General features: G+C 39.3%; 1 protein-coding gene across 2 annotated transcripts in view; it reads left to right on the top strand.

Annotated features, from left to right (window-relative positions):
- The first annotated feature begins 403 nt into the window (after window positions 1-403).
- The window catches only part of LOC127630877 (ELAV-like protein 4), a 102,023-nt gene continuing 86,317 nt past the window's right edge, over window positions 404-16,109 (top strand). The window contains exon 1 of one of the 2 annotated variants that reach the window (XM_052108722.1): window positions 404-895. In XM_052108722.1, the coding sequence (XP_051964682.1) occupies window positions 776-895 (120 nt within the window). In that variant the 5' untranslated portion in view covers window positions 404-775. The remainder of the gene's footprint in view (window positions 896-16,109) is intronic. The other variant, XM_052108721.1, reaches the window with a different exon arrangement.

Genomic DNA, 16,109 nt, shown 5'->3' with positions numbered 1-16,109 from the left:
TTTGTATGTGTGTGTGTGTGTGTGGGCAGGTTTGGGTGGTTTAGGAGGAAATTTTTTTAGGTTACAAACTGGTAATTACAAGCATATTATGCTATAATTGTGGATATGAGGACATTTCTAGTTTTCAAATCGCTTAAAAACATACTAAAGTTTTTTGAAAATGTAAAAATTTAGAAAGTTTTTTTGAGGGTTAGGTTTAGTGGTAGGGTTAGAGGATATAATCTGTAGTTCATACAGTATAAAAATCATTATGTCTATGGAGAGTCCTCATAAGGATAGCCACACCAACGCACATGTGTGTTTTGTGGTTTACGAGGACATTATTTTAGGTTACAAACTGGTAATTACAAGGGAATGCTTTATATGTGGTTTTGAGGACATTTCTAGAGTCCCCATATTTCAAATCCTTGTAAAAATGCAGAAAGTTAGGTTTAGGGTTAGGGGATATAATCTATAGTTCGTACAATATAAAAATAATTGTCTATAGAGAGTCCTCGTAAGGATAGCCACACCAACGTGTGTGTGTGTGTGTGTGTGTGTGTGTGTGTGTGTGTGTGTGTGTGTGTGTGTGTGTGTGTGTGTGTGTGTGTGTGATCTCAGTAGTACACGGCTCTCTATCACTGTGGCAGTCCAGGTTTCTCTTTCCTTCCTCCTCTTGCTTGTCTTTAGACTATAAATATCTTTTACCACCTTGGCTAGCATTCTGTTCTTCTCCTCTCTTCTACTTTTCTCCCTTTTTCCTTTTAAACGTGCACCTTGCGAGCAGTGTCTGAAGATGATGGTAAGATGCTTACAGAACTCGGCAGTAGCCCAGGCGGAAGGTTCCTTCCCAGGCATGGGCTCGCTGCTTTTCCCCCAAGATCCATCCAGCCAACTGTGGGACAGGGCACTGGGGGTAAGAAGATAGACAGATCTATTAGACAAATGAAAGAGAAAAAATACAAGAAGAATTAGCACAGTAGAATAAGAATAGCAACTTAATTTAGGTAAATGTGTTTAGCCCTTAGGGTTGAATTAGCCAATGTTTTCATGCTTCATTGTGGGATAATACGGCTGACTACTCTGGCTAGATCTTTCTATCAGTTAGCCAGAGAGAAAGAGAAAGAGATTGAGAGAGTGAAAGCAGGTTGTGTAAGTACATCATTTGTGTATTCCTGCTCGGAATGTGATTGTGCGGCTCCTTGTGTACTGATGCCTGAAATTGAAAGTGCTGCATGTGTATGTGTGTGCGTGTCATATGTATGCATAAAAGTCACTCCAGAATTCTAAAGTTGGGAAGCAAAGGGTTCATAATAATACAATGTGCATGTATTATTGTGTTTGGAATTTTACACAACTTTCTAAATATATTGTCTTGGTCTGCTGCACCATTATAGCATAAAAGTGTTTGGAACTGTAAAAGGCGTTATCATGCTCTAATGTAGATTGTGATTCTTATAATACACAATCAGTAACAAAATCATCCTTGTGTGGCACTATTGTTGAATATTTTTGAAGGACATCAAAATGAAGCTATTTTATTCCTCCACTGATAGGTGTCTATAACTGAGTATGTTATGTACTATATTATATCCTTTAATCCTCTAAACAGGATTGTGTAGAGTAGATAGATTGGTAAATTATTCCCTATACAATGTTTTCACTCAAGATATTTATCCTTTCGTCTTCATTCAGTCATTTCTGATCTTATACACTACAATCTTGAGGGGAGGGGGGTTGGTTAAGAATAAATCCCTGACTTGGTGCATTAAATCGACATGAAACTGTGGGTGTCTAATCTGTGATGGGCTCTCGTTCCTCGTCTCCACAAAACAGGATCAGCCTGCCTGCCTGGAGCCGCATCACATTCTCACACAAATCAGACTCATACTGACAGTACTGGAGCTCCTCTGCCAGTACACACACGTAACGCAAGTATACATACACACACTGCGATCGCATACAGCTGGGTGTTCTTAGGCAGAGGCAGCAGATATTTAAACCCTTCTTCACAACTTTTTGAGGTGCGTACACAGACTTTCCTTAAAATCTTCTGCGGCTCAGGGATTTTGAAACATTTCGATTATTCATCCCATTGATTCTCCAGCTTTGAGAAAATGTATAAAAAGAAACAAGGCATGTAGAGTCACAACCACTATATTTTCATTAGAACAGCAATATGGTTACAAGTAGTTACAACTCTGATAGTGTTATTAAACAATCACTATTTGGCCAGGGAAAGTGTAGGGTCCATGTGACAATTAATATCAAATAAAAAATGTGTGATGTCAAAATGTACTTGGCACTAGTCATGTTCTGTTTTTCCTCTGTTTTTAATTGTCCAAATTGGTAGAACTCAATTTACGTAGCTAAAATTTCAAGATAAATATAGTTTGACAAGAAGTGGAGCTTCTATTCTGTCCCAAAAAGTACCAATAGACTTTTAACTAACCATGTTGTTTTTAAGTGATTCTACTTTTGCACATCTGTCACAGCCATTTTAAAAACAGAAATTATTAGAATAAAATTTTGAAATGATTAATGTTACATCTTAATTTCACAAAATGACAGCAGTCATTGTACATTATACACTACGTGTACACTTCATACATACATTGACGCTACATTTGGATAATAAATTGTGCTTTCATTGGGGACAGGAAAACATTTTCTTGTTCCTGAAAGAAGAGCCAATCCATCGTAACACTGGTTGCAATGATTTAGCATCTCTTCTGGACTGTTTCTACTCTTAAAAATCATTTTCCTCTCACGATTATCCGCAAATACACAGCTTGTGTTTTAGATTGTAATTAACAAGGTTACACCAGACCATCGTTACAGTGATTAATGGTGCCTTCATTAACTGAAGCCAGATAATTTGCATACATTAAATCACTGGCTGTGTATGCAATGTATGAGGGATATTTCATTCTCCTTTCTATTTCATTGCAAGTGTTTATTAGTATTCTCCCTGATATCATGCAGAGGAAAATGACTAGAACATTCCATTTGGGTGGAGCTTTCTGAATTATATATCTGTACGCACAGCATGTATAGAATTAATAAATCTAAATGATGATTGCATTTTATGAATATGTGAATCAATGAAGCAATAAAAACACTCTGAGTGGTAGAGCCATGCATGAAACATGAAACAAACATGAAATTATATTAAAAGTAGAGTGTTTTCATTGAAGCAATGGATCACTAACAAAAATTGTATTTGCTAAAGCTTATCAATGCGCTATAAAACAATTTGTAAATTATTATTGTTATTATTCTTGTTTTTGTTTTTTATTATTTAGGTATCCCAGCTCTTGCCAAGGACTCTCAATTCTCAAACATCCCAAATATATTGAAATTATTTCTAATCATGGATAATAACTGCAGTGTATGTTTTTTTTTTTTTTTAATTAAGCATGACACATTGCCACTGGAGACTGCGCTAAGCATGATATGGTCTGATTCCCAATTATAGAATTGTTTTTAACATTCAGCACAAATGATGAAAGACTCTGAAATAGCACAAAAGCACAAGCACGTTCCATTGAAAATACATCTGACTTGGTAGGATAACGGACATTAATCCAAACACATGCAGATGTGCTAGATTAAAAAATTCAGTTTCTAATTGGAGATGATGTGCTAATATACAAACACTCCAGCAATCAACGTATAGCTTCTCTTTTTCAAACAGCTGCAAGCTCAGATTCTAACTTCATTTTCAGCGATATTTTGAAGGTTACATTAGCTCCTCAGTTCGTTCGAGGGAGCTGAGAAACAAACCGTGATGAGGGGGAGAGGAAAGGGAATTGAAGAGCGATTGGCAAATGTCTGTTGGCAGTACGAGAGATAGGCAGGGTCATCTCTATTTCACAACAAAGATTAGCTCTGCCCATCTGCTGGCTCGAAAGGCTCCTCCTGCTGTCACTGCAGTGTACTCTGTTCAATGTAGCCCTGGAAATTAGCTCATTTGTGCTGCTCAACCCCAGCCTAACTGTACTGAGAACAGGTGCGGCATTCTACCCCCGTACAAAGCCGTAGCATGTGTGTGTGTGTGTGTGTGTAACCTCCACAAGAGCAGTCGAGCAGCAAGTGAAGCAGACTCATCAACTGTAAAAAGATTCCCATCTCACAACACAATAGCAGTAGATTGCAGTGGATCAACTTCCTGTTCAGATATAAAAACCCTTTTCTCCTAATAGTAGGCCATCTCTCCCTCGCAGAGTTATTAGCGTTCACCTCAAGAATACCAACATCAATACCTTTTTGCTTCTGTGTATATTTAGCTTGGTACAAAAGGTGCTGCGTTAAACCAAATATGACACTACCGTTTTATTCACCATGCTGAGAATTTCAAGCAGATTCCATCAATATTCTGTCCTGATTTAATTTGCAATGCTTCAGTCAAGGACAGTCTGTAATTCTGTGCAAGTGTGAAAATGATACAGCCATCACAGAGAGAAATCTGGAGCCCAAAGCCCTACAGCCTTTTCATCTGTTGCCTAGAGGCTGCCGCTTTTGTCAGGGTGCTTTGCTATTTGGAAGAAAGGCGGCGAGAACGAGCTATTTAACCTGTAGGTCACTCAGCAGTCACAACACACACGCACGTAGGGGCATCCATGAACGAATTAGCTATCTTGCACTGCTCAAAAACGTGTGTGCGCATGAGTAAATGAAACAAGTCCAGAAACAGAGAATCCTATAATGTAAACTAGTGATAAAGGACCACCTGTTTTGAATGAACATGCATGAGACAAATGTTGCACAGGACTGCATCCCTATACTGTCAGAGCATTATGGTGATGGACTGAGCTCATATTTATTGTCAATAGATGCCAATAGGACACATTCCAATTTTTTTTTTTTAAATAAGCAAGCCAAATTTGTTTTATTTAGTTATTTAAAATAGCTTGAAGGTGGACAATAAAAGGAGTGATTGTCTCTTCAAAGTAATATGATGAAATATGAAATAAAAATGTCTTTTGTATAATAAAATTTAGAATCTGGAATTACAGTTTGAATTTTTGTGTCCTAATAGCACAATATATGTAGCATCATCAGAGACAAGTCTGATCAATCAATCAATCAATCAATCAAACTCTTTTCAGCAAGAGTGGTGTAGATGGTATCGCCATTGTGTTCTTTAGAAAGATATATCCGACAGTCCCTGTTGTGTGACTATAAATGGGTAGTTCATTTAAAACCAAGAAAACCAAACTTTTATATCTTAGGTCCTGTAGCCATTTTTACCAGTTTTCATAATTTTTTATTAGCTTTTTTTTGCCTTTTTGGTTCATTTGAAATGGTACTGCAATGTGAAAAATGCATTTTTAAAAGTTATATTAGTTCATAAAATGGCATGATGAAAAATAAACTTTCCTTAAAATAGCTTTAGATAAATTATAGCATGTCACATCACAGGACACTGCAAAAATGCTGGAGATTTAAAGCCAAATAAAGAGTCTATTACAGAATATTATCTTATTCTATTAAATTCTGCTCTATTCAATTGTGTTCTGTTCTATTCTATTCTAGAAGAAAAATGTAAATATGGAACATCAGGAAGGTGCACTTTATTTGTTTTGTTATTTATTTATTTTTTGTCTATTAAACAATGCAGTCATAGCCTTCTGCTGAGTCTAACTATTGGGGCAACCCATGCTAAAATACACAGAGGTCCTCAGACATCCTTTGCAACATCTGGCTTCAAAGCCATAAACACTTGCAGTTTTTCATCTTCAGGCATTAGCATGTTAAGCTGGGAGTAAGAATGAGAGAGCTCATTAGGAAAGAAATGTAATAAAATGAAAATAATAAAAATTTGACAACTACATTTAGTTATGGATAGTTTTATAAGCATGCAAGCCTGAGTTTAAACTGTAATTACAAGGGTGCATTTGTGTGTTCACATAAATCCTTAGCAATAATTTGGTGACAAAATTGTCCCCAGAAGTTAGCTAAATATGACAAAGCCTCCTTTTGGGGACATTTGGAAATGCCTTCATTAGGAAAAACAATTCATAAATTAGATAAATAACAGTTTTTGTTTTTCTTTAGTTATCAGCTTAATAAAAAAAATAGTTCTAGGTCTATGGTATGGTATGGTGTGTTCTCACTGTCACACTCAATATACAACACACAACAGCCATACACACCACCAAACACAGGTACTCACTTTTGCACACCCTCAATGCTTCAGGACATGGTGCATGAAAAAGAGAGTGAGAATAGATGAAAAAGCTCCGTTGGGGGGCCGTCATCATTGAGGCGAGGAGCAGGTGTCTCCAGCCAGGCAGAGTGAGAACCAGGGCAGCCTGCCTCAGTTGAGTCGTAGCCCCACCAGAGCTCCCCTCACCTGGGAGGATGGGTGACATCTGGCCCCTATGTCTATGCAGTGGAATACTCACACGTCAGGGACTGCAGTCACTACTGAAACGCTGAGCCTTAAGACATTATAGAAGGAATCTGATGTTCTTCTCACTGTCATACTTTTTGATGATTACACAGTTGTTCCAATTGCTAAGTCCCGCCCCAGTATAGGGTGGGAAGGAGTAACAAAAAGGTTGGAGATCCCTTCTCCCATCCCAGCATTCAAAAATAAGTCAACTTTTAAAATCAAATAATACTTTTACTTAGTTCAAGAAAAAGAAAAAGGAAGTATCAAAGGCTCCAGGAGGGGACAAGGCCAAAACAACAAACAAAAGTACAATTACTAGTGGGAAGTCAGAACTAACTTACCTAACAATGAAAATGCAAATAAACAGCATAAATTTACCCTAGCTCCCTTACTAGTTAAACACAGGAGAAAATATGTGTTGATAAAGTGAGAGGCAGATTGGAGGTCTTGCAAGAGCTCTCCCCTTTTTTTCTTTGAAAAGAAAGCTAAAAAAGAGTGAGTGGAGAGAAGGGTCAGCATGAGTGATACAGGCACCATGACCTGGAAGTAAAAAGCCTGTGATTTCAGCAGCAGGGGGTGATGATGGTCCCCAAAGAAAAACATGCTCACGTACAGAATAAAGGTCTAGTGTTCATCTAGAGTTTAGGAATGTGATTTCTGCAGGGAAAATTAACATCAAAACACTGGATTTAGCTTTGTGTTTCAAGTGAGACTATTTGAGTAAAGCCATAAAAAGATTCAAAATAAAAGAAAGAAACAGAAAAGGTGAAATTACAAAGGAAGAGTAATTTCCATAGCTGAGGCAGCATTGTTACTGACAATGCAAACTAAAACTCTTTTAGGTTTTTCAAATGCAGAAATAGTTCATGTTTTTTTTTACACTTCCAGAAAAAGAAATAGATATTTTAATGATTCAGATCACCTGGCCACATTTATGAGTATTTCAGAAATGATGATGGAGTGATTTTAAAAGAGAACCATTGAATGCTTACACTGGAATGTGTGTTAAGTGCATAACAGCTCCCTTGTCTGGTTTACTCCAGTTTGCTTAAGTACTGTAATGAATGGTTTTCTTAATTCAACAGGAATGGCAAAGGCACTGTAGTGTAAAAGGCAGCAGCAGCAGTTATTCATCAATTTCACTCCCTTTTCCTCTTTTCCTTACTTATACTTTGCAAGCATGTTTTTTTTACAGCCCAAACAGAACTTTAAAGGCTTCATTGGTTTATGAATTACACTGGCTGCTATAATTTTGCTCAATTCACACTGTGACTCCTCTTCACACTGGAAAATTAACACAATGACCACTCAGTGATGAGATTATACATCAAATCCAACTCAAACATACTGCCATATCAGGAAAAGAAACTATATCTGTGAGACACATTATCGAATATGTTGGATTATGTGTTAAATACATTACGAAAAGCAGTCACACACAGACTGGTTGTTATTAAAGTTCAATCATCCATCAGAATTGGCCAGCCATTTTATAGTAGGATTGGCCGCGTTGCGGTGACACGCAGGCTGTTTCTAAAGTGATAAATGTGCTCTCTGCCTGAATGATAGCCTGTGCCCAAATGCTGACACGTTGACGAACGGCGCTGCTTCCCCGAATTGATAGTTTCTGAACCCATATATTTCATTGATTTGTTAATTGTTCGGGGGAGTTGGAGACGCCTGACTGTCATGAATAAATGATAGATGCCTGGCATGTGTGCATTACTGAGGAAGACCTTTGAGGCGTGGTGTTGCTTCCTTCGAGACGCCAACCTCCTCTTCATAGCCCAGAGGAGCCGCTGGTCCCCGTTAGTTTACCCTCGCATTAATAATGCATTCTCTCTAACAGCAGTGTTCAGCATTAAATGCTCTGCCATGGAGCCTGTTCAAAAACATCAATACAACTAGCTGAAATAACCCCATTTCAGGCAGAGCGGGAAAAGAGAAGTTACATATGCTAATTGCTTCTGAAGGCATCCCTTCCTGCTACAGCTAGCGGCTCTTGTATCTTTTTCTCTTTCTGCATACTTTCCTCCCTCTTTCTCTCGCTTGCTCTCTCCTGCACTGGCGAAGAAAGGCACTGTGAATTCTAAGAGAAAGACAGCAAGGATTGGGGGGCGAGTGGTGCAGAAATACTGACGTTGCTTATCCCAGGGCTCAGAAAGACAAGGTGATAGAGTATCTACAAACAAGGAAAGATAGGTGGGAGAACAGAGAGATCGATGGCACATTTCTGTTCAATTTAACCCTAGAGATATGAGTTGTATGTATAATAACAATGAGGCAAAAATGACTTACTTTTTCAAATTACTCATTGTAGTTGCTCTGAATCAAATACTGTTGGTGCAACATAAAAACACTAGATGATATGCTATTTGTCATGTGAATATCAGATTCATGGCAACTATTTTACTTGCATTTTTAACTTAAAGGGAATTATTTTTGCAAAAATAAAATTGTGATAATTTTATCACCCTATTGTTTTTCCTTGGAACCAAAAGGAGATGCTAGGCAGAATGTTAAGGACCGACAGCCTCGGTCACCATATACTATGTGAATGGTGACTGAAGTTGTCAGCCCCTAACATTCTGTCTAGCATCTCCTTTTGTGTTCCAAGGAAAAAAGAGAGTCATACAGGTTTAAAACAACAATAAGGGTGAGAATATGATAACAGATTTTTCATTTCTTTTTTCCCCAATTTGGAATGCCCGATTTTGCGCTCTAAGTCCTCGTAGTGACTGGCCTCAATCTGGGTGGCGGAGGACGAATCTTAGTTGCCGTGTCTGAGGCAGTCAATCCATGCATCTTTTCACTTGTTGAGCATGTTACCGGGGAGACATAGCACATGTGGAGGCTTCAAGCTCTTCTTTGCAGCATCCACGCACAACTCACCACACGCCCCACCGAGAGCGAACCCTATTATAGTGAACACAAGGAGGTTACCCCATGTGACTCTATCCTCCCTAGAAACTGGGCCAATTTGGTTGCTTAGGAGACCTGCCTGGAGTCACTCAGCACACCCTGGATTCAAACTTGCGACTCCAGGGGTGGTAGTCAGTGTCTTTACTCGCTGAGCTACCCAGGCCCCCCTTGATTTTTTATTTCTGGGTGAACTATCCCTTTTTAAGCATAAATTATCGGGCACTAAAATACTCAACTTTTCAAATTCACCATTGACTAATTGAAGATATTCATTGTTGCTGAAGAATGAGTAATCTAATGCATAAGCTGTATTCACCCTGTGGCTCCTCTAAGCAAAGACTGGCCTGGTCAGCACAGTGTATTTTTGCCCCCTCTCTAAAGGGAAGCACTGATTAAAGACCAGGCCAGATGGACCACAGCGGTCCTCCTCATCGTGCTCGAGAGCTCCAACTGTGATCAAATACAGCAAAGGCCACCCTTCAGCCAATGGTCACACAACTCGATATCCACCATTGCTCCATCCCCCTTTAGCAAACCATCAACGGCCCTGTACCATGCAAATTAGATGGAGAGAATCGTCAGTGATGTTAATGATCAGAAAGGATTGGAGTGTCTCGCTCAATGTCACCTTTGTTTAAAGCAGGCCATTATAACAGCCTCCAACCGGGTTCGAGATCTCATGGATTTACCAGTGCCACAATCATCTATCTAATTTTCCCCACAAATAATGAGGCTTTCCATAATGAAAAAGAAGTATACACTTATTTCTAATTGCCTTCAAAACTGCAAAATAATTATTCAGTAGTATTAGTGATATTTTTTATTATATTTACATTCTAAATTTAAATGTCAAACTACAGTGACTCTTACTCTTATTTTGTAATTATTGTTATAGAAAAGTATGTAATTTCTACACCACTAGCATCACAAATGGAATTGCAAAAATAATGATGAGCCATTGAAATAAAAAACAATAGTCCCACCATCCCAAACCATTGGTTGAGGCAATGTTGCTGTGCCGGGATGGTCAGGATACTCAAACAAACAGAGCAATGTTTTTAAAGTGCCACAGAGCCTCAGTGTTAAATCTACAAATAGCTTACCCCTTTACTTACAGTTAGTTTACAAAGTTTGAAAAAATGGCAAACTTCAGTTTTAAAACATGTTTTAGTCTCAGAACAAAATGTGAACTAATGGCATAGATGATCAAATTTTTATTTAGCCAGATAAATCACAACATTTCCTGAATCCTTATCCACTAGTTGCTCGACTATGAAGAACAGCCCTTGTTTTCCAACAGGTTTTTGCATATTTGAACATGCAAGCTCCATCTGGGTGAGCCGAGCCTGAGCTCAGTAGCCTGACACATGCAGTGCTGTCTAGTGGTGAAGCCGCCAAAAAGAGTTGATGTGGTGTCGACGTTCTCCTTTGAGAAGGTGACAGGAACAGGAATTGGACTGGGTGATACTCATGTCCCCTGACAGAGAAAGATATTTGCTTCAGAGGGAGGAAATTCACCTCTTACTCCCAAGGCGAATGAGAATAGTGACAATCTGGAAATGTCAAAAAAACAGGAAACAAGAAAAAGATTTTGACATGAAAGGGGTAAAAATCTCCTTCAACAGATAGAAATTAAACAGTAACAGTATTTTGGAAATTTCAGGGTTCTGTTTTACTAAATATTTCGGCTTTTTTTAACTTCTAAAATACACACATACATCCATAAAAATAAATAAGTTTTGAAACGCTTGACTGAAATGTTTCTCATGATCTTAAAAATCTTTTGATCTGAATGCGTATGCTTAAATGTTTGAAATTAGTTTTGTAGACAAAAATATAATTGTGCCTCCATATTCATTGATTTAATTATTAAATGAAAATTTTATAAAATAAAAAAACTTGGATTTATTTTGGATTTTGTTTAGTCACAACATAATTCCCATAGTTCCAATATGTTATTCCATAGATTTGATGACTTTACTATTATTTTAAAATGTGAAGAAAAAAAAAAAGAAATTATAATAAAGAATGAGTAAGTGTTTCAAAACCTTTGACCGGTAGTGTAAATCCCTTACATAGGAAAGTTATAGGTTTATAACTTATTAATTCATTTTCACATAAAAAATTATTCAAACGAAAAAAGAAAAAGAAAAAAGGTTTTATCATTAGTATGCAGTATTTGTTTGTATTTAAAGGGAAAGTTCACCCAAAATCTTTAATTACCCTCATTTTCTTTCTTCTGATGAACACAAACAAAGATTTTTAAAATAATATTTCAGCTCTGTACCTGAAGGTTCTTACAATGCAAATGAATGGTGAACAGGTCTTTGAAGGTCCAAAAGGGACATAAAAGCAACATAAAAGCAATCCATAAGTCTACAGTGGTTAAATCCATATATTTGTAAGCTATATGATAAGTGTGAAGCAGATCAATGTTTCAGCTATTTTTACTGAAAATCTACACTTTCACTTCCACGTTCCGTTTAAATATTGATTAGTTTCTCACCCACACCTATCATATTGCTTCAGAAGATATGGATTTAAACACTGGAGTTGTATGGATTACTTTTATTCTGCTTTTATGTCCTTTTTGGACCTTCTGAGTTCTGCATTTTGAGGATCAACAGAGCTATTCTTCTAAAAATCTTAATTTGTGTTCAGCAGAAGAAAGAAAGTCATACACATCTGGGATGGCATGAGGGTGAGTAAATGATAGAGAGAATTTTCATTTTGGGGAACTATTCTTTTAAGAATGTTACTTTTTATAATCTACTACTGAATATGTAAAGAAATGGACAAAGTAAAGTGCCTTCACTTTGAGAAATTTCTAAATTTTTAAAGCTAAGCTGCAAACAAGGTGTGTAGTTTTTAACACACTCGAGCTGACAGCTTGCAGGGGATCTACACTTTAGTGTCTTTAAATAAAGCTGTTATTATTCAGGGTGAAAATTGAGACAAAATAAATGTTCCATCTTGCTGGAGGATTTTGAAATAATTATCACCATGTCTATTGCAGGTTTTAACATGTTACGCTCAGAATAGATGCTTGGTAATCATACTCGAAAAAGGAGTGAATGTGTAAAATGCATATGGTGGAAATGGATGTCATTGATGGGACACTGATGGAGCATGGGTAACACACTCATCCAAGTAGAGTGTAGGTTTGAAATATCTGACAAACAAGAGCCCTTGGATTTGTGGTTATGGCCAACTGAATGAGTCAGGTGGTGTGTGTGCATTTGGAAGCAGGGACAAATGGGGCATGCAAGGTTCAGAGTAATTAGCCAGATTGAGGACTGAAATGAGGCAGTGTGATAGGAGGCCGGGGCTAAGCATTTGTGCGCGTGTGTGTCTGTGTGTGTGTGTGTGTTTATTTGTGTTTGTGTATTTGTGTTAGAGGCCAGACTGGTGGGATGCTCTAATTGGAGCTAAGCGGCCGCAGAGGATCAGAGGTACTCCAGAAACAAAGGAGCACAGGCAGAGAGAGAAAGAGAGAGAGAGAGGTTGCTGTACTGAGTGTTTGAGTGAACAATAACTAAAGTGACATTTTACATGCTCAGCTAGCAAGGCTTTGACCGAATCTCTGACTGCATCAAAATCATACACATGTCCAAACTAGGCCTACAAAAAGAGAACAGAAATTCTAAAATGAAAAGACTGACTGATTTGTAATAGATGTATAAACATTTTCATTTCCAAGAAAATTACTTGTTCTCAATAAATATATTACATTTCATCCTAAGATGACACTCAATGAAAAAATAAAATCCACTTTAACTATACCGAATGCATCTGAGATAGAAAAAGGAGCAAATTCATTGTCATTGTCAATTAGTTTGCTGAGAATATAATGTAAAAGACCATTTACAGAATGAAAATAAATCAATTAGCCCAGTTGCTTTTAGCTCGTTACTCAATTCACATGCTGCTTCACTTTTAATGGCTTTTTGACAGCTGATAAATTATGTGATTTACATTAGCTGGCCTGTTATAAAACCCCTCCACCGGTGGTCAGAACAGCCATCCTTTAGCTCAACAATACCTGCATTAAAAGTGCATTTGGCAAAATGGCTGACATACAATGTATGTGGGTTGAAGGATAAATTACAGCATCTGATATAAAATAATGATATCTTAGACTGACTGCATTTAACTGCTGTTTTCCATGAGGCTTATCCAATGCACGATGACTAAATTAAAGTCATTTATGCGTATAGACACACACATACAAACAGTTTTCTTCAATAGTAAAGATCTCTGAGGTCACATCCTCCCACTCAAAACCTCCATGTATTCTTAGACAAACTCATGATCTCATGCCAGTCTAATCCCTGAGACCCCTCCCTCCATCTGTCCCCACCCAGCCCAGGAGTGAACACAGAGAGAGAGGGTCACACGCAGCCTCTGAGTCATACTGGACATGTTCCCTTAGCCTGCATGTCTACTGCATGTTGTATACGGCCGTAATTTAAAACACTCTTAATACAGACATATCTTAGCTATATCAGATATACAAATATACTGCAAATTGGCAGACAAACAACATGATCATGAACATCATGATTTTAGCTTAAAATTATGTAGAAGGGAAATTGTATTTTTTTCCCACTTTTAGTTACCTAACAAATTTTTGTTCCCCTTCTATCACTCACTCGACGTTGAGTCGAATGAATTGACACAAGGGGTCTTCCTGGGATGCCAAACATACCTCTGAACCTGAGAAAAGGCCAATGTCAAGTTGGCAGACAGAATTTTCATGCCCCGCCTCGGACAAATGGTATAAGGGAAGCGGGGCAACGAGTACCAGTTTTTTTTTGGAGCCGAACGGTTGTGCAACAAGCAATATGAAGTTCACCACTGTTTCATTCACCTCTGTCAGCGAGAAGCATTGCTGTCGGATCTACGGTGCATTTCCAGCTGGCGTTCTCTCTCTCTCTGCACGCTGTGCAGTCTACGCCCCTGGGCGCTTCGACAGCGCTTTTCACTGTTAAAAGAGCGTTCTCCTCCTAAGAGTTTGATTTCTCTAAAAAATTTTGAGTTTTCCACTCACAAAAGAGCAACACACAGCGGCGTTGAACGTCCTTTTCAGGATGCGTCTTTTTCAAGATGCCTTTCCTGTTGTTCATGGATGCGGTCGATTTCTCTCCAAGGCCGATGATCACACTGAAGCGGCGTTCGTAGATAGCTCATGTACTCATTGCGAGAACATGACCATGGCAGCGTTGCAGTCGCAGCTCTCCTTCCTCAAGGTAAATGCCACTTCAGCCACCCCCCTGCGTCGCTCCTCCTTCCCACGGGATTGAGGACGACCCGGCTGGTGATGAAGGCGATATGGGGATAACTATGGGCTCGGTTTCACCGGGTAAATCCCCACGAACCACCCGCCCCCGACACGCTCGCTTGCTTCCGAGCTCGGGATGAGTGCGGCTCGCCTCACTGCCAGCCAGCATTCTCCCTTGAAACCCTGGACTTGGATGATGACATCGCCGCTGCATCGGAGAGCGTCCAGGCGTCTGACGCAGAAGACTTGACTGGGCTGCCACTTCGGGCCAGGAGGAGAATCCTTGTTTGCATTACTTTCATTTGCCAAACCGCCTTCGGGCTGTGGTAACCACATTCTCAATAAAAAAGTGATTTCCTCACTCCATGGGTAATCCAGCCGGTGCGCCGTTCTCACGGCACCCCGGCCCCAAAACGCTACAGTCCCGGCTCCCCGGACGCAATTCCCTCGCCTCCGGCACTGCCACTGCCCAGCCCCGGCAGGCCAGCGCTGATGAGTTCCGAAGACACCTTTCTAGGACCTTTTCCTCAGTCTCTAATCCACCCCCTGCCAGTTGCGCATAGCAAAGGAAAGTGCTTTGAGTCTTTTCTCAGCACCCAAGCCTCGGGACGCTCTTCTGCCTCCCGACGCGCTATTACCTGCTCCCCACCAGCACGAAGCTCCAACCGGTACGTCAAAAGCGATCGTCCCTTTAGTGCCCCTCGCGTGGAGCTTGGATGCGTGGCTTTCACTTCCCAATCCGTTGCGCTGGCTGGCCAGGACCATCCGACTCGGCTACGCAATTCAATTCGCCCGGCTCCCGCCTCGTTTCAGCGATGTTCGCTCCACTTCCGTGCATGGTGAGAAAGCCTGCACCTTACGAGCAGAGATCACGACCCTGCTCCTCAAGGATGCGATAGAGCCCGTCCCTCCAGCCGAGCTGGAGAAGGGTTTCTACAGCCCTTACTTCATCGTAACCACAAAAAAAAAACGCTGGGTTGCGACCAATTTTTGGAGTTCTCCAAAAATTGCGAGTTCTCAACAATGCCTTACACAGACTCCCATTCAAAATACTCACGCAGAAACAGATTCTTACCTGCGTTCGACAGCTAGATTGGTTCACGGCGGTAGACCTGAAGCACGAGTACTTCCACGTCTCCATTTTGCCTTGACGGGAATGGAGGTTAAAATAGTAACTATGACGTTTTCAGTTCACTTAAATAGCCCTCTGGTCACTGCTTGACATTATGTCATGTCAACAACCCAAATGCTGTTTATGTAATATTGTGCTATAATCTACTATTTGTCATGTTATTTTCAAAATACCCTAGTATTATAAAACTTTTGTAATGTTTATTGTTTTTAATAAGTAGCATTACTAATCAAAATAAAAACATTTACATTTGATAATACTAGCTCATTTTTAAAATAACATGGCAGCAAGGAAATTATAGCACACACATAGTACATTATTTCCCTACAGAAAAAAAGAATGCTTATGTTTAGTGATCTGTGAAATACTGAAAACAGGGAAATTCAAACTGAACC

The sequence above is a fragment of the Xyrauchen texanus genome, chromosome 37, assembly GCF_025860055.1.
Source record: "Xyrauchen texanus isolate HMW12.3.18 chromosome 37, RBS_HiC_50CHRs, whole genome shotgun sequence".
Taxonomy (NCBI): domain Eukaryota; kingdom Metazoa; phylum Chordata; class Actinopteri; order Cypriniformes; family Catostomidae; genus Xyrauchen; species Xyrauchen texanus.
Note: the sequence above shows the minus strand (reverse complement) of the source record. Positions and strands in the feature narration are given on the sequence as shown.